This window comes from Anas platyrhynchos, chromosome 7 (genome assembly GCF_047663525.1).
Source record: "Anas platyrhynchos isolate ZD024472 breed Pekin duck chromosome 7, IASCAAS_PekinDuck_T2T, whole genome shotgun sequence".
NCBI lineage: Eukaryota > Metazoa > Chordata > Aves > Anseriformes > Anatidae > Anas > Anas platyrhynchos.
Genome location: NC_092593.1, coordinates 8325481 through 8350268, shown reverse-complemented (window position 1 = coordinate 8350268; position 24788 = coordinate 8325481). Strand labels below are relative to the sequence as shown.

General features: G+C 41.0%; 1 protein-coding gene across 7 annotated transcripts; it reads left to right on the top strand.

The window, feature by feature from the left end:
* The first annotated feature begins 1252 nt into the window (after positions 1-1252).
* On the top strand, positions 1253-24788 carry CFAP221 (cilia and flagella associated protein 221). 7 transcript variants are annotated; one of them, XM_038182508.2, is made up of 25 exons: positions 1253-1630; positions 1857-1966; positions 3860-4044; positions 4355-4455; positions 5967-6053; positions 6158-6253; positions 6727-6827; positions 7908-8011; positions 9519-9678; positions 10205-10322; positions 10405-10516; positions 10735-10840; positions 11406-11493; positions 13215-13304; positions 14664-14759; positions 16007-16097; positions 17004-17131; positions 17574-17654; positions 18594-18701; positions 18846-19022; positions 20489-20647; positions 21153-21247; positions 21760-21849; positions 22041-22157; positions 24306-24788. In XM_038182508.2, the coding sequence occupies exons 3-25, from the start codon at positions 3906-3908 to the stop codon at positions 24427-24429; spliced, it is 2568 nt and encodes an 855-aa protein (XP_038038436.2). In that variant the 5' UTR covers positions 1253-1630; positions 1857-1966; positions 3860-3905; the 3' UTR covers positions 24430-24788. The 7 variants fall into 7 exon arrangements, with proteins under 7 accessions (XP_038038436.2, XP_038038435.2, XP_071896775.1 ...); XM_038182507.2 differs by lacking the exon at positions 1857-1966; XM_072040674.1 differs by lacking the exons at positions 1253-1630; positions 24306-24788 and adding an exon at positions 23200-23248 and having other exon boundaries at positions 1641-1966.

The window sequence follows — 24788 nt, the reverse complement described above, 5'->3', positions numbered from 1 at the left end:
TGCATTTTTCCTCTGATATTTGGAATATAGATATAAAATCAAGGTGAGACTCACCTATTTAAATCCCAATTCAAAATCCTTATTTACACTAACCATCCCAAGGAAGTTTGAAGAGTTGTTGGCCAATAATCCTCTGTTTTCAGCTACCTTTTCCATTTATTTCCCACCTCTCAGGAAACCTTACAGAGTGCTTTTCCACCAGAGGTGCATCACATTCATCTCCTCTGATGTGGAAGTGGAAATGGATTTAGTTGCACACTCCATTATGACCGTGCAAATAGAGAGACACACAGGTGAATCATGTTTCCGTGGGAGGAGAAATATGTTAATACACTATTTGCTCCACTATATTCCCACACCATTTTTCTTGGGAGAGGAAAAAAAAAAAAAAAACAAAAAAAACCACCATACAGCTAAATAAGTTCAGTGTGGGACACTGGGACACTGTGATTAAGTTCTGGAGCTGGTGCTTCTGTTCTCGTACCAAATCGTACCATGCAAAAAATGCAGGTTTTGCAGAGATCTGTCCCCAGAGCCACAGGCAGCCTGGCTGAAGCTCTCCCACAGATCTGTCCTGCAGGGGGGAAGAATTTCAGCCATCTGCCTGGCTCTTGGGCTGTCAGGTGGAGAACAAACTGCTGTCAGCCCTAGCCGCAGCTGTTTACATAGCTGAGGTGAAGGCATAACTTGGAAAAAGGCCGGCTGCCTTTCTCCTCTCATACTTGACCAGACCAAAGCTGCGCACAAAGCAGAGCTGCAGCTGTGGGTGCCAGAGCCCAAAAACCCCAGTAGGCATTGAGTGGGCAGGAGGTGGGTGGTTTCCAACCCAACTGAGTTTTGCACGACTTCTGGTCATGTTTCACCTGTTAGAAGTACTGAAAGAGGATAATTTTATTCTTAGAGAATGTAAGAGGATAAAAACCCAGTTCTGGGAACACCTCTGGTTTCCTATCATGTGTGCCCTCAGACCACTGTGGAGACAACAGAGGGTCCACAAGCATGTTGGTGCCCTAGACAACCATGATGAGCTCCTGGCAGGAGGGGCTGGGGCACACGGCTCTCTCACATGTCCTTCATTATCCCATTTTGTTATGCTTGTTTCACCTAATGCAGAACAGCCGTGCAGATCGCTGTGGTGTGAACCACTTCGGCTCTTCTGCTGGGAATCTGGAAAGCTAACAGGTGCGGGCCCCAAATGAAAACGCTCACTGAAGCTGCCAGGACACCTTTATTAACGCGTTTTCAGCCCAAAACCGTTTGGTTGTTACGAAGAAGCACATTAGACACCCCAACCTCGCTGAGGCGGCCCCGGCGCCGCCATATTGCGGAGCCCAGCGCCCAGCCCGCCGTGCAGCGCCGCCAGGACGCGGCCACTGCTTCTGCCGGGGGGGGTCCCTGGGCCACAGCGGGCGGCGGGATGTCTTCGTACCCTCTTCATCCCGCTGAGATCCATCCTCTCCTTCCTATATCATATAAAGCACGAAGCCTCCCTCTAGGAGATTTTTTTTCTCCGGAACGGTTGCGTCTGGTGGCTGCGGGTCTCACCGTCTCCCCCCGGGGAGGCAGGAGTGGTGCGGCCCGCTTGGGCTGCCTGTTGCCCAGCAACCGTGGCGGCCCCAGCGGCGCTGAGGTGAGCGGGGCCGGCCTGAGGGGGCCGTGGGGCCAGCGGGGGCCACCAGGGGCTAACAGGGGCTGATTTGGGGCCACCAGGGGCTGCCTCCGGACCCCAAAGGTCCCCAGGGGTTGGGGCAGGACCTGCAGCACGCTCCGAGGCGGTGTGGGGAAACTCGAAGCCCGTCTGTCCGCTCAGAAACGCAGCTGGTTTAATAAAAGCGTGTGTCCTGTCACTTGTAAAGCCACAGGAGGAAGAGGAGGGGTCGGTCGTACCCTGGCCTCGGTGACTTTGGGGGGACTTTTGCCGTTGCCTGCGATGGGACCAGGGTTTCACAGCCGCGGAGATCTTGTGGTGATGATTTTGCACATTTTAGTCTGGAGAAGGGGAGACCTTATTACTCTCTACAACTACCTGACAGGAAGGTCTGGGGAGTTGGGGATTGGCCTCGTCTCACAGATAACTGGTGATAGGACTGGAGGGAATGGCCTCGGGTTGCACTGGGGAGGTTTAGCCTGGAAATGAGGAGACATTTCTTTTCAGAAAGAACAGTGAGGCACTGGAAGGGGTTGCCCAGGGAGGTGTTGGCATCACCATCCTGAGCTGTGCGCCCACTTTCCCGTTTGTGAAGAGCAAATACAAAATGAAGCATCTCGAGGGATGAAAAACCAAGCGTGGCTGCCTTTGAGCTCAATACTTTTGCCAAAAGTATCTTGTCTTTTTCTCCATGCAGTTCACAGGAGAGCCAAGGGCCATGTGCTGAATTTAGGAAGATAATTTTGTGCGGATGGATAGTGTCTGGTGTCCTGATTGTGCAATATTTGCTCTTGTCATTAGAAAAGTTTATGTTCTGATAACTGTGCTTACTTAACACCAGATCTATAATACCTTTGGCCTTCTGGGTTTACAGTTATCTTCACTAAACAAATAACCCAACTGATGCTATCTAAACAAAAGATTGAAATGCCAATTTTCTTATCCCTCATATTAATATTTAAAAGTTAAAAAAGAATCTGGAAGTTAATAACACAAACACTCGGGAGACATTGGGAGAACATCTCTGCAGAAATCAGTTTGGATTGTGGGATTATCTGAAGAGTCTTCTCTTCTTGTCTGTGCTGGGAGACATGAAGGAGGAGAGAGATGTCCTGAAAGCCAAACATCCCCAGTAACCCCTGGAATAGCAGAAGATGCCCTAAGTGCTAGGGCTTGCCATGTGAGTGAGGTTTCCTGGAATCACCCTGTCCTGCAGATGTGTTAGTGCGCTGTCTCTGCAGCAGACCCTTTGGGGTCTGCTGTGGAAAGCTGGGGTGAGCCACGTTTCCTTGGGCATAGCTTATCTGCTCACACGTGTCCTGCCCTGTTGGGGTGCCAGGCCTGTGCTGCTAATGGCACAGCTGAAGATCACTGTCTGCAGGGACGGGGTATGGCATCTGAAAATCCTGTGGAAGGGTCTTAAGCAATTGCGCACATGAGCGAGGTAAATAACAAGCAGATGTCTAGTGTTTGGAGCACACTTGTGCAAAATGGGCTGTGTTACATGAAGACTTCTGGTCACAAGCTTGACCTGGGTTGAGGTGGTGGAGTTCTGGTGTATGCCATTCCTTCCACAGCTTGCCTCTTTCCTGGTTCAGCCATGCCCTCTCCAGCAGTGGGATGGATACCGTAGCTATCAGCTTTCTTTGGAAGTTATTGCTGGCTGAAACTATTACCTCGTGTACTGGCTTGACTTCTGGAGCTCTGTGGATGTGCCCACACCTGACCATGAGACCCATGCATCCTGGCTGAGTGTGGATTCCCCGGGGTTCAGTGGCCACGTAACATCAGCAGTAGCACAGAACGTGGCGTCCTGAGGAACTAGCTGTTGGCTCTGTTCCACAATGGATCTAGAGTGGATAATATCAGTAGGAATAATGATGCCAGTCTGCCTGATGACTTGACACTTGGCTCTGTTAAGTGATCGGAAGTTTACTTTCTATTTTTGTCCTCCTTGAGGCATGTTTGGCACTTAGCTGTTTGGTACTTACGCCTGCCAATTACAGTCCAGAGTGTGAGACAGTAACTCCATTGTTCAGGTAGGGGGAAGAATTTTAACTGGTCTTGGGATTTGGTTTATTCTGTAATCTACTTTGGGAGGGAACAACAAAAACTCTCTCTCCTAAATGTTTTTAAACAGTTTTAGCCAACAGATGTTAGCAGTGTAAGGGAAGGCACTTCTGTCATTATGTTGTTTTTATTTGATCCCAGGTGCTGATGAATTTTAGTAGCCTTCAGACTCCGTTTGTGTCCTAACATGGATGTGATTGAATCAGCCTCCACGGAAAACACGATTGCTGAGAAACCCTTCAAGAAGATACCCAGCGTCCTTCTGGACAGCCTAGTGGAGGAACCTAAAAGACGACGTGCTGTCCCCCATCACTTGCTGGAATCAAGTACGTTTGTGCTCTCTGACTGTTCCTAAATGATTGACCCTAAAGTTTTGTGATAGCTTGTGGAAGCCATGAGGAGAGAGATGCCAAGAGATAAAGTGGTGAAAGGATCGTGGATCTGCTTGGGTCATAGATGCCACCATAACTCTCCACTTAAGAGTTATGCCTGCCTAACAAGAGCTCTGTTTCCTTTTTCTCTCTGTAATACATTAGGTGCTACATGAACATATTTGCTAAATGTAAGTAACATTCATTGTGTATGTTTCACCTGGTCTCCTTCCTAATCTCCCCGTCTCACCATCTTTCTTCGTAGAGATTTATTCAGAACGTTACAGGAGCAATGTTGTACAGGCCGAGCCTGCTGTGCTACACTACGGAGGGTATGAAGTTGGAAAACATCACCAACAGACGCTGGTAAGTGTCAGGGCAGGGATCCTCTTGGGGCTTGTAAAAGGATAACAGAAGCCAAGTAGACTGCTTGTGGTCATGAGGCCATTTGCTCTCTGAGTGCTCTAAAGAGCAGCACTTAAAATCAGTGTCCCTGTGGTAACAAAACAGACAAGTGCCATGCTGTTCGCATCACTGCCCTTTATGGTCTCTTTTGTCTTTCTTTTTCCTGTGTCTGTGAGCAGTGTAAGAGTGATGTGTGACTTGCAAGTCATAGATGAAGGACTCATGCTTTAACTCCGTAAGGGACTGTTATCAAAGCGTACTTGCCCCATTTCTGTGGCTGTAACTGGGTTCACTGCTGCAAGGACTTTGACAGCACCTCTGGCCTTCCAGGAGCAACATAACCTAAGGAAAGAAAGTCAGGACATGGGTTTGGTTTCCTTGTCTAGTAAATAGTCTGAGTACCTCCTTGTTGATGTGGTGTTTTGAAGAAGTTGGGTGATGGATGGACAAGGTCCACCAGGTGTAATGAAAATAAATAAGGATCACCTCCTTTGACCTGCTGGCAACACTTTGCCTGATGCAACCCAGGTGCTGTTGCTGGCCCACCCAGGAGCAGAAGCACCCTGGTCCTTCAGCTGTATGTCCTCCCTTTGCTCCTTCTTTACACCAGTTTTTCTTGCTGAGCAGAATGCCACATGGTATGAAATATCCTGTTGGTCAGTTAAAATCAGCTGTCCTCACTCTGTCCCCTCCCAGCTTCTTGGGCACCTCCTCACAATTATCTGAAAGGAGGCTGCGGCAAGGTGCATGTCAGTCTCTTTTCTCAGGTGACAAGAGATAGGACTTGAGGAAATGGCCTCAAGTTGTGCCAGGGGAAGTTTAGAGTGGATTTTTAGGAAGAATTTTTTCCCAGAGAGGCTGGTCAGGCATTGGAAGGGGTTGCCCCAGCTAAAGGTAGAGTTGACTTTGTAGTGTTAGGTGGGTGATTGGACATGATGATCTTAAAGGTCTTTTTCAAATTAAATGATTCCATGATGCAGGAGACTTGGCAGGGTGGACGGTCACAGTCCAAAGGTTTGTTACTTTGTAATCTAGAACAAAACCTTATATTAAATCATTTCTGTTGTTTCAGACCCCTGCAAAAGAGAAGCCAATAGATTGTTGCAAAGGAAACAAAAAAAAAAAAATGATTTTTTGCTTTTTTGTTCCTAAGCAAAGCAGCATGAGAATTTGATTCAACAGTAGCATCATCTTTAGCAATTAGTCTCGCTGATTTCAGGGGGTTTCATGTAAAAAAAAAAAAAAAAAAAAAATGCAGTTCTTTCTAACTAAGGACTTGTGACTTGGTTCCAAAGCATAAAAACGCAGGATGCAAGGTTTAAACAGTTTTCTTTTTAAATTCAGAGCATACTCAGAATTTTTTCCACTGAAGTTGAAATGATTACTTCCACGTTTAATACACCTTCTTGGCTATGTGTTTCCAACTGCTCTCACATATTGTAACATGGTTTTGGTTTTCTTTTGTTCTACAGAAGCTGATAAATATTTCTGGTGATGTAATAAACCTTCACATCATACCACCCCAGACAAAGTATTTTCAGATCAAATACAACAAAACTGTAAGTGTCAGAAAGCCTTTGCACCACTGTTTGCATGCAGCACTGTTTTTGTGTGCACATAGGCAGCTTTTACATGTCTTGTATTTTATTTTGTCATTTTCTAGCATCGGCTTGTCCCTGGCTTGTCATATGTTGTTACTGTTGATTTCTGTCCTGATGAGTGGCGGTATTACTATGACTGCATCCGAATTCATTGTCAGGTGAGTATTGTAAGAAAATATTCTTAAATTTGTAATGAAATGGAACAACTGTTAGGACAGGATGATAACAATAAAGTAAAGGCACAGTTAATCACCTACAGCCCCATGTTTTCTCCTATTAAGCCTGGATTTGAGTATTTGGGTTTAAGCATCTATTTTTATTCTCCGTAATATCCCAGAGCTGTGGGTAGACTATTTTTTTTTTTTTTTTATTCTGTTATACTTTGCTGATATATCAGTCTTCGTGCCACACTGATGTAATGTCTTGGAGGTGCTCTATGTAGCTACTGAAAGTATGGAAAGACATATGAATACTACAAGCAAGCAGAATGTCAATGCCATAAGGAGCCACAAGGATGATATTGGATGCATCTCATGCCCACTTACTGACCAACCACTACAGAAGCTTTTACTTTGCATAACATTTATTCATTACAATAAATAAATATTTACCCTCTTATTTTTTTTTGCAGGGAGAAGATACATTGCTTGTTCCTGTGCATGCTTACCCTGCTGTGAATGTTGTGGAATTTCCGTCATTTATAAGTATGTCTGATGTATCAGTTGGTCAGAGGTGAGTTAAAGACATACATTCGTCCATTTTTGTGGTACATGCATAAAACCTGAAAAATCTCATTTTGCTCTACTTGTACATCATAAAGTCCTGGTAACTTTAAGGAAGTCAGCTACCATCTGGACTGCAAAACAGTTGCGTATAAACTGTTCCAGACACACCTTCACAGGAAAATGGGTGCTGTACAAACTAAACATATACATAGATGGGACAGGGCTTCAGCTTATCTAAATTGGTGCTGATTCACTTCACTTATATGGCGAAGAAATATGGCTGTATGCTAGCTTGCTGTTTGTAATCTGTCCACTCCCAAGTACTATGTCTTTTTAGCATCAGTAAATCCAAAGTGATTTTTTTGTTCCATTTTTTAACAATTGTGAAAGTGTACAATATTTTCTCAGAAAACAAAAGATTAAGCAGAGTAAAGAACAGCATTTTAAACGATAAGAGAAGTTTCCAAGGCAGCTTGAAAAGGTGTGTGCTGAGTACCATCACACAACCAGTGTGAGACACAAAAGGCTTTTATGAAAACCAGGCTGTAGTGTGATGACTTCTGTGGTGGATAAAGTCCAGTCGTTCTGATGTGCTGGAGTATTCAATGCTTTTGAAGAGTGCACAGAGTCTTCTTTCATCCTCTTCTACAAGGAGAGTTGTGGGATGAGGTGAATTTCTGGTTCCGTACTTATGGTGCTCTGGTTTTGCATTGTTTGTGCTTACTAGATACTGAAGTTTACAAGAATGTAAGTATACGCACAAATAACTTCTGAAAAGGAAATCTGATGATTTTTAATCAGATTTGATGATTTAATCAGATTTTGTAGGGGCTGGAGAAAGTAAGTCAAGATATAAAATACCCAGCAGTCGTATCAAGATGTAGGTCTTATTTCCCTATTGAGTGAAAGGTCTGAAGTATTCTGCTACTTTGGAGCAATGGGAAATGACTATTTTCACATTAATACATAAGCCAGCTCTCTGGCACAGATATATTCAGGGGATGTTGTATCTAATATAATTTTCCAGCCTGTAATTGGTGATTGCCTGTAGTTTCATTATTTTTTTTCTTTGTTTCTCCCTTTTTAGCAAGGAGTATGTCATCCCACTGCAGTGCAGCTGCCCAATAGATTTTGAATTCCACATTGATTTTATTCAGTCTCACAGAGCCTTCACCGTTGAGCCAACATCTGGTAAATTGCATTTATTTAACATTCTAGATGCTAAATCTGTATTTATTGAGTGTACTTACTCATGACAGTGTACTTGGTGCTGTACAAAAGTGTGTGTAGAAAGATAAAGCCTTTGCCTCAGAGTGCTTCTAGGTAAACACAGTCTGACAAGTATTATTTATATGCGGTCTCGTGGCAAATAGCCCTCTGTGGCTGGTGGGTTTCTCCTCTCAATGCCCATCTGTAGATCTCTGCAAAATATGGGATTTCCCATATTTCCTTCCAGTCTTTGCTCTCTGCTGGTGCAGCCTTTGGAAAGGAGAGAGGCAGTAAGGTATAGCCCAGCATTCACCCCTTTATCACACCTTTCCCCAAGGGCTACCTGGCTCCTGCCTCATTAATGAGTTACAGCAGTGGATATTAGATTCTGTCTAGACTTCTGTGTACGGGCTTTACAAGAGACAAGGACTTTTGGCTACACGATAAGCTATTTTCATGCCTAATGCTGTTGAGGGCTCTGTCTTGAGACAGACAACTATTTGCAGGTCAGTTGCTATCATTGTGACATTTGCCAGGTGCCCGCAGAAGCATGTCAGAGCCCAGTTGAGCTGACAAAAATGTGTAGGTGAGTGAGACCTGGCTGTGTAATTCACTTAAACACTGGTCAATTCCACACATACATAAAGATTTAAATAAGTAAAAACCTTCATAAATCTCACTGGCATTTGTGACACTGGAATTTTAAATTTTGGTTACTTACACATTGTAATAAAAGGTGCTATTATTCTTCTATGTAGAATGACATGAATTTGGCCTGATGTGTCAAACTTCCCTTAAGAATTGTTCCCCTTCTTCTGTAACAAAGGTAAAAATGTTTTAGGTTGGACTTTCAGAAAAGGTGGGGTCCTACTTCCCCAGATGAGTTGTTCTGGGGAAAAAAAAAAAAACTCTTCAATTTTGTTACTACCTGTGCAGAAAAGCCAAGGAGTATCAGGACCTGTATCCTGGGATTGCACTGATTTTTAGGGACATGAAGGGAATTTATATAATTTTCATATGATTTTCAGGGATATTTAGGGATTATTATTTGATAAAACCATGGAATAGGTAATAAGGAAATAAGACCAAGTAGAAACAACTAATGCACCGAGTCCAGGCAATTCCCCAAACTTGGGAGAATGCAGAGAAATATGTCTGTAATGCTTTGTTTGAGAGAGCAGGATGTGCCAGAGAACTGAGACCAGCAGATGTAAGTGAAGGACTATTGCATTTAAAAAGCCAGTTGTTTTCACAACAGTATGAAATACTCTTACTGTCAAATCTCTTTCCTATTGCAAAATATCTCCCACTATTTGGTAACTTTTCATTCTGGAAAGACACTTTGAAACCTGATTTTTTTTTTTTGAGGCTTACTGCCATCTGTTCGAACAGTAATATTGTTTAAAAAATGCAGTCCAGAATCCATTTCAGCATGCTTAAGTGGGCTCACATTAGATGGATTCTTACTGTTTCTCTTCTCTAATCACAGGAATCATTCCAGGCAATGGGAAAGTGGCAGTAACTGTGAAATATTCCCCACTCGAGTATGGAACAGCACAAATGAAAATGCAGTTGTGGATTTCACAGTTCCGCTCAAAGCCCTATGTATGTGTATTCACAGGAACATCAACACCCCATTTGGGTCTAATGTATGTGTGGCTGACTGATCTTTGGATATTTTTGTCCAGTTCTAAAAAGTACATGTGTAATAGGATTTTATGCAATTTTGCTGTAATCATTTTAAGCATTTCTATCTATGGTGACATAAAACGCACCAATGTCATTCAAGTGTTAATACACGTACCTGCTCTCTTATATCTTCTGTTCAGAGTGCACGTCTTCTGTATGACCTAACACTGTCACTGTACCAAAATAAAAACAATGATACTAAATATTCTTAAAGAGACACTGAGCATCCTCAGTTTGTCTGATCTACCTTATTCTTATTGTTAAGGCCTTGCCAGATACACTTTTTTGAGTACTACAGTCTTTTGGGCTGTACCTATTTTTGTGAACTAAGAAGTTTGCAAGTTTAGAAAGTTTGGTTCCACTCTTAAAATTGTGAAAAGAATTTCTGATCTTCTTTTATATCTAGAAGGGATATATATACTTGTGCTACAATTATATACAATTTACAGAGTACTTAAAAGAACAATCTTTCCTTCTGACATCTAGAAATGAACAATTTGAAAAACAACAAAGTCGTCCACAGAGAAAAGCAGTGTCTGCGGGACAGTCAGTGCAGTGGAGAAAACTCCAGTTCAGCCAGCCACGATCCCAGCCTATTCAAAAGGTAAGGGTGTGAAGAGAGAATAATCACAAGTACTTTTCTGGGCTGAAAATCTTTTTCACTTCTGTTTCTTCCTCTCTCTTAGGAAATTGAATACCAGAACCTCAGATTCCCCACAGATCTGTCAAATCCGTATGCTGTAGCCACTGTTTTGAATCAGGAACCAGGCAAAATGAAGATTAGGAACTTGAAAAAAGGTAACATAATTAAGCAGTGTAAACACAATCTTATCAATATTTGTGAGTTTCTCAAGAGAAACCTAACTTCAGAATTGCTGATGTAACACAGTCGTGGTTTCTGGAAGAAATTTACCTTAGCTTTACAGATTAATGAGTTTAGTTATCACTGTGAGTCTTATTTCCCAATTAAAAATGGGAATGATATGGTACGATATGTCTTTCTGATATTCTTGCAGTCCTTTGCCAAGGCGATGAAGAGATAAAAACAAGACAGATGAAGGAAGCCATATTTGAAAATAAAGTCAAACAAAATATTCAGGAAGAGGAAGCAAATCATCTGAAGTGAGTGTTAATTAACCATATTAACGACACGGAGTTTTGCTTAGCTGAGGCCTCTGTGAATGATGTATGCAAATTCACTGGTGCATAAGCTGCTATTTCATGTCCTGATGGGCATGTCCTGATCTTAACTTTTACAGTTAAGATACTTTTTGTTTTGCTTTCATTTTTTCCCTTCTGCCTGAGGACAATCTGAGTGTACCCAGTGGGGTTTTCGATTGTATGATAGTTGCATTTAGAAAGAAACTTGCTGAAAACTTTGTTCATCCATCCACATGCATTCCATCCCACCTAAAGGTAGAGGGAGTTTTTGTCATGGTTGTCAATAAATCAAGGCTAAAATCTATAATGGAATGAACAGAATTGCATTTAAACATCAAATGGTGTAAAGCAGAGCACATAATGTGTAAGCATACTGTGGTTTCACTTGCATTTGTCTGAACTGCTCTTACGCTGAATATTATGGGCTCCTAGACACCTTAGTAAGAGGAGAATCAGTCTATTAACCTCTAAATATAACAAATTGTATATTAAGTAAAGCATTTTCTTGCCTCTACTGTAAATACAGGCAAGTTCATAAAGGCAAAGATCCAGTCTCTGTGGAATTTAAAAAAGAGGTTATCGAAAACCGGCAGAGGGAAGAGGAGTGGTACAAGGTAAGCCTTTGCTCATTTTTTTCTATAAATTTAAGGTCAAACTTATACTTTTATTTTACATGCAGTGCACTAGAGGACTGTATCAAGCTCTTTATGTCTTCAGTTTTTCTTAATGCATTGATATAAACCTGTACTAGCTGTACTTGTTTCTACAGTTACATCTTTGTTGCTACAGTTATATCTTTATTATTTCTGTGCATCACTTTTTTGAGGTGGTTTTATCTGGGAGGTAGACAGAAAGCTAAATTATTAATGGAAATGTAAACAGATACCTGTTACAATAGGTATTGCTCAACCTGGTAGATTTCCACCTAGCTACACAGTGCAGCATTGCAGCAATCCTGTCAACACTGTGGCTGCATCCAATGTTCTGTTTATTCTGTACCTCTCAAACAGCTCACAATCAAAGGGCTAAACCCAGTCAATCCTCTCCTGCAGAGCCACGGGGAGATAATTCAGCAGGTTCTTCTACTGTCACCCTCACTCTTTTTGTCTTCCTCCAGTCACCCCAGACTGCAGGTGGTCTTTTGTAGAGGTGAGAGCTGCAATAGGCAGTGGCATAAAATATCTACCCCCATGTGGCACAGCCTTCAAAGATAGGATGGGCTTGTCCCTATTTTCCTTCCTCCTGGATATTCAAGTAGATTCTGACATCCTACTGACTTCTCAGGCATTGTTTGTGGGAGTCACATTATTTATAAATAGGTCAAGGCTTAATTTATACACTAAATTAAGCATGAATTAATTAAACCATTATTTTTAATAGTAACAAGGGAGGAAATAAGTAACAAAAACAATGATCTAAAATGTGAGATTGGTGTATCATTGAATTAGATGCATATTCACCTTGTCTAGAAATATTTACCTAGTTACCTGTTGTCCATCTTTTGTCTGTGGAGGTTTTGGGGTGATTTCACAGTTGTCCCCATGACTTTCTGACAGAGGTGTACCTTTGCTTGTGCTGTCCTTGTTGCTTATTCACCCTGGGTGCCTTTAAGCCTCACAAAGTATTTATTATTCCTCCATCGCTTGTTCAACTGGCCACTGCGTTATACAGCCTGGTACTGGGTGTCCTGGAGACCTTTAATTGGTCTGTCTTTCATTGTCTTAACCAAAACTTCAGTCCATCAAAATCATGTGAATTTCACTCCCCATAATAAAGCCAAGGTTAAAGACATAGTTGTACCCTGGGAATGAAACAATAGGTAAGGAGGAGTGTGGTGGAAGAAGCACTGGTATTCATCCAGTATGCCTGAACGCTTTGAGAGAGTCTCAGAAAAGTGAAGTGAAAACAGTACTAAACTATTGCACACATGAACAGATTAAAGAGCAGGCATCACTGGAAACCATGATGGAGATGTTCACAAAATATAGGAAAACTGCAGGAAATTTTTGTAATGCTGTTACCTGCATAGCGCTGTTCAGGTGCTGACTTATGTGGTTGGTTTTGTAATCTCTTACTGGTTCTGCCTATGCAAAGCCTATGTGTTTCATTAGGGCAGGGATTGGATTGAAACTCAGACCAAAAAGAATGCTATTTTACTTTGTGACTTGCTAAAGGGTTGCAATAATCACTCCCTAGAAGGGGGTGAAGTCTGTTTTACAACATACCTCCAGAATAGGTACCTTGTAAGTGAATTTATGCTAATCATAAATAAGGGGAAAAAAAAATCACTGAATGGTTTGAACTAATGAGATTGTTCTTCCTGGTGACAAATTAGATTCAAAGAGGAGAACCTATCATAGAAAAGGAGTTTCAAAGGAAGGAAGTGGAAACTTCTTCCAGACGTGTTATCCGGACTGTTGAGCAGGTTTGTTTGTTATTATCACCCACTATGCTAACAACTAACCATAACTATTTGTCACTGAATGTTTTTCCTCCTAATGTGGCCATTTCTGTATCAGTGTCATACTTCTCGTTTTACTACACTAGAACCAGCAATGAGCTGCATGCACAACTCGTCTTCTGATATTCTGAGCTTCTAATATGAAAGACAAGTGGAAATGTACAGGCCTAACCTGAGATTGATATTGCTTGTTCCTGAAAGCTCTCTCAGGAGCAGCTTTCTCATGCCTAAATGTTAGATTAAGTAAATCACAAGGCTTGCAAACTTTACCTTGCAGGTCTGATTGACAGGAACCTTTCTGGTAATTAGGGTTTTTGTCTTTCTCTGTGGTGTGAGGTAATTCCCAGGATCTGTTTCCTAGGATTATTGGAAGCTTTGTTTAATAAATAGTCTGCTACTGAAGGAACATTGGCTGTTAGCAACACAAAGGATCTTTGCTGCTTTCTTCTTGAACATCATAGCTGTGGTAGTTGGTCTTTTCCTGTACTTTTGTGCCTGTTCTGAAGTGTTGAATATCGTATGGTGAGTGTGGCATGGGGCTGTGTAGAGCTGGTTCTGAGGACCTTCCTAACCTACATTTTAGTTGAGCAGCTGCCCTCCTGTGAAGATTGGTACCATGGTGCCGCTGGAGTCCCTTCTAGCGCTACATTTTTCTATCACATCAGTTTAAAACTGGAGAGATCAATACATCAAGAAAGATTTTTGTGTTCAAAGAGCATTCAGACAATTCAAGTCATTAAATATAGGGACCCCCTCTCAAGTATGTCCAAAGCCAGAGATCATCAGATGTTGGGAGTTTATTCTGGGGAATTATCACTGCAAGTTTACCCTGGTCTTTCACCCTGCTGTAGGTCTATGCTGTCAGCTGTTATCGGAGAGAGGTTACTGAATTTTCTGAGTTTCTGGTTTGAGCCCTTACAGTTATTCCAACTTCACATCTGTGCAAGCTGAAGTGTGCACTCAGCAGAGACCTGGTCCATTCTCCCCACTGACTGCCCACATATTGGACTTCTGCCATAGTATGTGGCTGCCATTTACGTATGGATGCAGACCATGCAGCATTACCTCTCCATTTCCCATATTGCATCTGAAGATTTTTGGTGATTACCTCTCATTAAGCCCTACTGAGAAGACTTCTGTTTAAATGCCAGTAGGGTGACATGGACATGGAATGAAATAATTCAATTTCAACATTTTTACTTGATTTAATTTTAGTGTTGGGAAATAACACAGGGATTCTGACCAAGGAATAGCTTGGGCTGGAGAAAATTCCACCATTGACTAGTTTTGAAAATGGTACCTCTTTTTTTTAATACCATGCAGCATCCAAATGTCCATCCCACATTCAACTTGCTCCGTAACGACCCCTGGGACAACAGAAACAGGATGTTGAGGAAATTCCAACAAGCAGCATACAAGGTAATGTGAACAACTAGAATGCAGTGTGATGGTATGTCACCTTGGAAACAGCACAAAAGAACATGCAAACTAGCACGTAACAGTCTTCACAGCTAGCCAGGGATTTGACAGTTTGATAAATGTGTCCCTGCTTCACCAGGAATTAAGGATCTGGAGTAAATTTATTTAAACAATCAATACTAAGCAAATGTAGAAGAACTTAGTGTTTTTTTAATGCACAAAATACTTTTGAATGAAAAGATTTCAAAATGCATATAGAATATGATGTTCAATTTTGGGACCCTAGTACAAGAAAGATGAGGGGAACACAGGAAACAATGGACACAAATTCCAGTAAGAGAGCTATAGTCTGTGTGTAAGGAAAGCCTTTTTCACTATGAAGACAATCGTTGGAGTAGATTGCGCAGAGTTTGTGCAGTCTACATCCCTTAATGCTTTCAAGACCAGACTGAATAAAGCCCTGAGCAACCTGGTCTGATCTCACAGCTGACCTTGCCTGGAGCAGGAGATTGAACTGGAGGTCTCCTAAGATCCTTCTCAGCCTGGAAGTTAAAGACTAAATCTATAAAATCACTTGTTCCATTGAGTTTAAGTATTAACTTGCATTTCTACTGTTCATCTCTAAGTAAATATAAATGTAGTAAGCAATACATAACCTTCCTTCTTTCCCAGTGCCCACTTCAGGTATTCTTCTCAAATCTATTCTTTACCACAGCCCCCAGTATTAGGCTCCATACAAATGCTTTGAGATGAAATGTGTATTGCACAAATAAGGAGGTGGCTAAATGCTTCCTTCTGGTATTTGAACCTAGGACTCCTCATTGTTACCCTGTGATAAATAGCATTAGGCAGATCTCACAGTGAGTGTTACTACGTATTCTCTTTCACAGAGCCACAAGTATTCATATGGCCATGGTCTGCTGACTGTTTACCTGTTGTTAAATCTGTATATGCCAGTGGACACAGCTGAAGGATTAAGATCTAGTGAAAAAGTCTAATTAAACTGTAAGGCTAAACAAACGGCTGATCTGTTTTCTATGCGTAGTGTCACCGGAGTTGAAATCCATTCAAAATCTTTCCTTCCCCATTTTATCCCTTCTGAACAGAAAACTATAGCAAAATTCCTGAAATAGATGTATGAGTGAGATTTGTAGAATAAATACTGTTGTATGTCTATTTCTATGACTCTAAATGTTAGAATGTTAAACTTACTATTAAACTTTAAAAATTTAAAATCATTCCTTCAGATTGTGATTCAGAGTCGGCTAAATCGTTTACTGCATCTGTTCCGTGGGCTAAAAAGAGAAGCCAGAGTAGTGGAGGAAGGCTCTGCATCTGGTAAGGAGCAGAAGAACAAGTTGATAGTCTGGCAATGAATTATTGATAATTCAGGTTGTACTGTGGCTTGTCAGGTGCGTGCCTATATATGATAGTTACATAAAGAAAGAGTCCCTACAAAGGAGTCTACAAGCAAAAAAGAAGTGTGACAAGGTGGACATGGCTGTAGTCAAAATACATCTATTTTTCAGACATTATCTACCATATTTTAAAAATATGATTCTCTTCTTAGGAGCCTTGCAACTTAGTGACTTAATAATAGGACAGCTACTTACAGGGCTGAGAAACAACAAGGAAAGGGCAGGTGGGATTGTATGAGAAACAGATGAGTAGGTAATCAGATCAGATGGAACCCAAGCAGTTAGATAAAGTGTGAAAAAGGCAAGATATCTGAACTCAGTGAAATGAGACGGAAAGAACTGTGAGATACACAGCCAAGTGGCCAGTACTCGGTTGAGTGTCCCTCCTCATTTTCTCACACAAGTGCTTTCAAGCAACCACTTTTCTTTATGTTGTAATGACAGTGCTGGCCTGGAAAAGTCACTTGTTCTTTAACAATTATGGAACATAACTAGCCTTGGATGTGTGTCACAGTTGGCTATCCTACAGACAGAAGAGGATTCATGTTTCTTATTTCACACCACCTCATACCCATGCAGTTTGACAACTTTCCATATCAGACCTTCTGCCTGTGCGAGTGGGCGCTCTTTATTTCCCAGTATGCTGTCTTGTAGATGGGGTAGTTTAAAAAATTTAGAAAATAGTACCTTACTTTCCATATTAAAATGAACTGACACATCCTGTGTAAGGAAAATGTTAAATATGTTTTGTGTCTTGATTCTATTTTTGAAGCAGTGAATTAAGTTACATTACAAAATCTTAGTATTGGCTTTCCATTCTTGACAGGAAACAAGTGTTTCAGCAAAACAGAGAAGAGTGAAGAACATGAGGGCATTTCTTCCAGCATATCTGAAGATCGCATATTACCTTTTGAATTCCCCTTCTACAGTTCCCTTGAACTGTGCCATGATTTGGTAGGTATAGTAATTAAAATGGTGGCCAACAGTAAAGATAAAATTTTGTTGAAGGCATTGGCCCCAGAACCCATATTGTTTTTTTATACTTCACAATGTGACCGGTGTTCTGGAGTTCCAACAAATTAATTCAGGACTTCAGGTTTATTGAGAGTGCTGCTAAGCACTTAAAAAGCAGTTAAAAGTTTGCATTCTCTTGATTACATTCTAAATTTATGTGTAATACATTAATGACCAAAGTTAGTTAAAATCCATGATTTTGCACAGGAAAATAAATAAAAAAGTGACTGAAATGCTAAAGTCCTAGAAAAGACTGGAAAAATATTAAAATGTTTGCATAATTATTTCCATATCTTTTCAAGTAGCCATGCTAATGGATTGCTGTCAATGCAAAACGAAATGCCCACCATATTACTGGGTTTTAAATATTGTATTCTTTCAGGAACCTGATGCTCTTGGCCTCGTTCCTATCAAACCTGTAGATGTGAAAATCAGACACGTTATTCCCTTCTATGACTTGAAGGTGAGTCAGTACAGCTCCCTCAGCTATATCATGTTTCCTTCCACAGTCCAGTTAATTTTGTGCCTTATTCAGTGGCCCCAGTGTGCAGCCCAGTAGAAATGTTGTTTTAATAAGTTGCTTTAAATAAAAACAAATCTGACCGGTTTCTGTAAGTAGCAAGCCTGTAGTCAGCAGTTCTCCTCTCTTCAGACACAGATGAATTGTCTCAGCTGCAAATGTTATGTCTCAAGCAACAAGATGCATCTATGAATGAGGATACTGCAAGCCCTGTGTGACACACAGCCTCTCCTTTGATTTTAGAGAGCAAAAATACCATCACTTGTTAGTGTCCTTTTTAGAAAGTAATTTAAATTTTCTTTGTTTTGGGGTTCCAGTTCTGTATGCTGAGTTCCTGCATTCTTGCTTAAGAAATGGAAACATCTCCACCTTGAAATACATAGTGCTGTTTTTTCAACTTATATGTACATATCTTTTTCTTCTCCTGACCTCTAAAGACATTCCTCTCAAATTTTTGAATAGCAAAAGATCACATTCAGCACTCTATCAAAGCAAAAATATTTCCTCAGGTTCAAATCAATGCAGATTTTGGCTCAATTATTTCCTCTTCCTTTTTTTTTTCAGGTGGTATAACAATATTTTTGTTAGTGTCTTTGCTTCATCTGCCAGTGTTAATTTTAATACTTAATAAAACCTTTCTCAACCCCATTAAGTTTAGTATACTTGATTTAATAAAAAAAACTTTTAAATCCATGATCTTTCACAGAAAAGCAAGAATGAACTTTCTTTATACACTCATTCAGCTTGTCCTTGTAAACTTCTCAAAGTTTTGATCATATACTACATTCCAGAATAGCAATCAAAGTATCCTTTACCAATGAGATGTGATATGTCTGTGATTATTGTCATCTCCTGCAGTGTGTCTTTTTCCTTCGCACTTAGGTTCCTCAGCATTTCAGGATTATGGGTTATCAGCCATTTTGTACACACCATGCAGCCACAAGTTACAAACCTCGAAAACTTTGCCGGCCGCTGAGGCAGGGAGCCCAGGTAACAAGTAATCTCAAACACAAACTCCCTTTGCTGAAGTCACTCCCATCCCTACATTTCTGCAATTATTTGATTAATTCTTTCCCAACACTTTATAACAAAAGGCTTGCTACACTCTGAAAACCTTTGTCTGTGTTTTTCAAGGATGAATTGGTTCAAGTAGTTCCTTCTCCTGAGGGGCAACTTAACCTGGTCTCCCACAGGATGGATTTTGACAAACCAACCCCAGAAGAAGTGGCAGAAAGAAATGTCAGCCTCTTAAACCTGGTTCCTCCCCAAGCTTTAGTCTACCCTACAGAGAGCAACCCACTTCGCATTTTTGTAAGTAGAAGTCAGCTTGAACAAAGAACCTAAGAAAGGAAAGGAAAGGACATTTATTGGTGGGCAGTTCTGTTACTCAGATTGGTATACAAAACTATCTTCCAGAGCGTGAATAGTCCTTCAAGTTGCAAGCCTTGGTAGGTAGGAGCCACAGAGCTCATCCTACGGAGAGGGACACCGTTCCACTTTAAGGTGGAATTTGGATCAATTTAGCAGAGGGATGATAAGGCAAAGTTGCCAGTGATGGCAGAGAACTGGAGTCTTCCCTTTCAGTCCCATGCTCCACAAATTCTCACTGATTCCAGGATTCCCTGAAACACCTTGGGGCCCCTTCCTTCTTGATTTGTTTCCCTGGTTGCATGTTAAGAAAAAAGCCACACACTTGGCATCTCAGTCCTTCTATAACCTCATGCTCTTACCCAGGTAAGTAGGACAGGTACAGTCTTCTTCAGCTGAAGAACTGTGCTTCTGCCTAATCCTTAAGTCAAGTGAGGAAAGTGAAGTCAAGCTCTTTGCTCACATTGCATCCTGCTGGCTTAGAGTTTCTAGTAGTTCTCATTACATCCCAAGCCACATTTCCTAGTTACTAGGCACAGGGATTCAAAAAAATCACAACCAGGTGCATTGGAAGACTTTCAGTTATTTAATTTTCATGTAGATTGTGCTACTTGGCACCAATTATAGAAGGTATTTCCCACACAGTGCAGCACAGCCTGGAGGTCCTTTGGTGACTCTGAGCCCACAGAGACAGCTTTTAGCTCAGTGAAGTGCTGTGTGTGGGCACAGGCAGTGTCTCCATGCCAGCATGGCACGGGGCCTGAGTTGGGTGGCTCAGTCTTTCAGCATTAGTTAGCTGAAATGGCCCAGAGCCCAGTGTGCCACGCTGGTGGTCTTGGCACAACGTACACAGTATAGACTTGTCCCCACTGCATGGGGCTAGGACTCTGGTGGATTTACTGATGAGATCCTCTGTGCATCTCTTTCATCCCTCTGTCGTGTCAGTGTAAGAGGCAGGCACAACCTGACAACCTGATTCCATGCTACACAGCACTAAACTGAAGGCAGAAGCAAATGCTAGCACAGTGAAATAGATGATAAAATGCTCACAAACTTCCACCGCAGCAAGGCCAGTTCACTTCCTTGGTTTCTGAACTGTTCAGAGAAACAGCATTGAATTTTGGAGGGATCAGGCAAAAGTTTTTTTATTCTATACTTGCAAATAACACTTAAATTCCAGTATTTTGGACAGCAGAGAGCATGGATAAGCCAGGCAGATTATGGGTCTGCAACGTGGGGAGAGTCAGGAGATGAAGGAGATGTTATGCTGAACAAGAGTCATAATGAGACAAATGTGTGAGTTTGGGGAGAATATGTTAACTGTAAGGCCTGAATTTTCATCAATTCTTTGTGGTGCTCAGAATGATTTTCTAAAATCTTTTTTTTTTTTTTTTTTTTTTTTTTTTTAGAACCCCACTCCAGGATTATTTCCAGTTTTACCTCCTTTAGCTTATTCTGAAACAAATATTGAATATCATCTCTGTCCTCTTCCAAAATACACCTTTACCAAGGAATGCCCCAAAGGATCCAGCATTCCAGTCACACAAAAGAAATTTCTGCATCACAAGGTATGGCCTTTTGGGTTTATTGTATGAGTACCTGCCTTGGGTGTGTTCTTGCTGAGAGTTTGCTCCAAGGATTTATGAGGGAAAATGAAGAGTCATCCTAGATAGAAACACTTTCAAATAAAAATTATGTAGGTACCTAAATAACCAGTACGTGGGTCAGAATAACCTGTTATTAGGCTTTGTCTGTATTTTTTTTTGATCTCTGAAGTATTTCTCTGCTCTTTCCATTTTAACTGTGTGTTGTATTTTCATGACCTTGCAGTGGAGGAAGCATTATTTCACAGAATCACAGAATTTCTAGGTTGGAAGAGACCTCAAGATCATCGAGTCCAACCTCTAACCTAACACTAACAGTCCCCACTAAACCATATCCCTATTTAAACATGGAGAACTGCAGCTCTCCAGATTCAGTTCTTAACCAAGAAATCAGATGCTCTGTCCTGCAAGTTTCTCTCCCCACTGCATTGTGTTAGATGTCTGAAAGTTGTAGCACTTATAATTTCAGGAAGTGATCTGTGGAGTGATGGAGTGGAGAGAATTCTTACCAGTGGTGTATTCCATCTTTTCAAACACTCCCACATTGGCAAGTACAATATCTAGGTAAGAAATTGAATAGACAGTGCCTCTAACCTGTGCACCTTTCTGCTGTCTTTAACTACATGACCAATAATTAGTCCTACAGGTAATTCTGGGCATATGGGTGGAATTATTTACTTCTCACCAATCCAAAATCACTCTCCATAGAGGGTGAGTTAAGAACAATATTGCTAGAGGAAATACCTAGTCCTGGAAAGGAAGTTTTACTCTAGACTTCTAGTGACATCTGCCCTGAATGCATTTTGCTTCAGTGCCAGAAGACTCTGGAAGGTACAAACTCTGTCCAGCAGAAGTATGAACAGCGAAATGTTTAATATGTGGACACCTGCACCAGTGGTAGCCAGCATCTCTCAGGCTCATGTTCCTCCATACCACATTAGTTTCTGATCTTTTTTCCAGGAATATTTAAAATTACATAATCTTCTCTGTAACAATAGCTACTAGTGTGAAGCTTTATAATGTAACTACTGACTGCAGTTACTCCCTGCCCATTTTAAATTCCATTTCCATCACAGGGATCCTTACAGTTTAGATATGCTTCCAAGAGATGTACCACCAATGCTGTATGACTTGCCTGAAAGAGACAGAGAGAATGTAATTGACCAGTAAGTTTCTTCTCTTTTGTGTTCAGTGTGATCGATTTAAATGCTTGTATGGATGTGTCTGAACATCTGAGAGATTCTCCAAGGCAAGAGCACAAAGTTGTGCTTGCATAAGATATATTTCTGGGTTTGTTGACTTAAAAAATAATTTTAAAAGGATAAAACCTGATCGTTCTCAATCTTACTGATTTTAGTGAGACAGCTGAAACTGAGTTCAAAGTGATTCTTACTCCAGAAATGTTGAGAGCTGAATTTCCACAAATTGGGCAAGCGTTCACAGAAGGCAAAATGAAATCATTAAAAGAAGAAAGGTAAGTGTAATATGAAATTAGGGGAGAGGAATGGGAAGGAATCTGAAGAGAAGCATCTCCTTCAGAATTATGTAGAAAGTCATATGGAGATGCTCCAGGGGCTCCATCATTGCATCAGATGCAGATCTGGCACTTCAAGCAAAGCAGAAGTCTCATGTATTATATTTTGTGCTGCAGATATGATCTCTGGATTGCACTTAAAACAGCTGTGAATGTTAGCCTGGATGTCTCTGACTTCAGTTTTATCGGTATCATCTTGCATCGGAGGCAGTCCCCTTGCCTTCAGAGCTATTCAGTGTTCTGGGACTAGTGGCTCTTTTGGTTAGATTTTTAGTAATGCTGGTAGTGGTGAATAAAATCAGCATTGGCTGATGATTACCACCATGGTTTTAGAAGAGCATGCAAGGCTGCCCAGCAGTTCTGTGGGGCTGGAAGTAGAAGTGGGTGCTCTGTGTGAAGCTTGGAGGTACGTGATGTCACAGGAAGGATTCAGGGAGGTATCAGCTGGTAGGTGGGACGCTGAGGACAATGGACTTGAGCAGTAGGCAATATGGGTGACATAAGTGATTGCAGAAGAACGCAGGAGATGGCGCTGAGTTCTCACCCAGTGTTTTCCCAGGTATCTCGTGTGGCTTTGAACACATGAATTAACCTTTCTGTTCAATAGTTGCCATCTCTTTAAAGTGATATTGATGATGATTAGACACCTAGCTAGTCAGGATGTGTATAATAACCTGGAATTCTCAGAGCCACCAAGAGACTTGTACGTCTTTTTATTTAATTTTAGAGGGAAATGACTGATGTTCAAATTTTCTGCAACTCTATCATTCATTAAACTTTAAAACAGTGCTGAGTATTATGAGGTCTCTGACAAAACATTGATTGCAGTATTGTGATTATTACAGCATTGGTTGAAAATAATTTGCTGTACAAACACGTATGTGTCTGACTCAGCACTGCTCTTGTCACTTTATGACACCCTGCTTGTCAAAATGTAAGGATTTGCAGTAGCTCATGTAACTAAAGTCACTTTTCTCCACAGTCGTACAGTGTTGGATGGTGCTTTTTCTAGGTAAATAGCTTTTATAACCATAAGTTTAATTCTTTTGATGTTTTCTTCAAAGTTGAAAATATTTTTCTATATTAAACACTTGTAGGTATCTATATTTCAAGTGTTCATTGCAGTCCATTTTACCTAACTCTAAATCATCTACTTCAGTTGATGTTCTTAATAACTCCAGTTATGGAGCGTATGTTACATCTAATACGACATATGTGCACCACCTCATGTGCTTTCTGGTGTCATTGTTACTGTTTTCTACTAGCATGATTACACCTCTGTGTATGTAAATAGTGTCCATGTTCTACTTTTAGAAAACAAAGTTATGGTCTGATAGCAAAAATAAAAGAATTTGTACGAAAAGTGCAATTCTGCTTAAGGATGGGACTCTGGAAATAGCTTAAAGGTTAAAATAAACTCCAGCCTAATAAAAGTTGGCTGTACTGGTGTCTGAGAATGGCCACTAGAGAACAGAAGGTGGCCCTGGGAAGGGACAGACGGGATATTTATATGGAATCAGCCTCCAAGGCCTGATTCCCAATAGGACTGAGGACATGAGGAAGGAGAAAAACTTTTAGCATGTTTGGGTTGGTCTACTTTCAGTTTCTGCTGCTAACTAAATTTGTTGAAAGCTTCACTATTTGGTTGGCCTTTTAAAGTGAGAAACAAAAATCTATTAGCAAACAGTGAAGTCCAAATCCTTTCTTTTGTCACTGAAGGTTCTTTTTTTTGTTTCACTGGATGACATCCTACTGCTCCTCCACAGCAGTTTCTGCATTTTATCCTTGACAAATCAGTTTTTCACGTGGATTCTCTTGTTCTAGCCATTACAGCATATGTTTCTCCACAGATAAAATGTAGAAACTCAGCCTAGTATGTGTTCACCTATCAGACGGTTAACTTTCCCAAATGACCAAGCCAAAAGTGAATGTTCTTTTCAGTTTCACTTGCTTTCCAGTTCTGCATAAATAATGGAATATCTTCTGTGGTCACTATAAAACAGAAATTGTCTCTTCCTTTGTTTTTGTCAGCACTAAGTAGCTTCTCTGGCTATTTTAAGTACAAATGATCTTTTAAACTTCTTGCAGAGACGCACAACACCATCCAGATGAGCATTTTCAACCTCAAAACAACAGGCTCAGAGAGAAGGTTCAAAAACACGTGGAGAAGATGAGGATGAAAGCACATAATAAAGCCCTTATTCTGGATTAAGAATAATTTTATAAAGGTCATGGTTTGGTACTGCTTATCCTGTTAACGAATGAGGCCTCTTGTATCACAGCTACTGCATGTACTGCGTGCTACACTGCGTGTTCAGTGAGGTCAGCTGCTTCTTATGCAAAGAGAAGAGAGCCACCAGCAATGTCACCTCTGTCAAGGACTCTGCGAGTGCCCATTACCCGAAACGCAGTCATTGCTCCAATGAGAATCCTCAGCCACGTGCCTGCTACCTTTGTGCTGGTGTGAAAGATCAGAAAACCCCAGTACTACTTTGTAAATAGTTTAGTAATTAATTTATAGTCCATCACTTTCAAATAAAAAGTGACAAGTCCCGATGACCAAATTCTTCA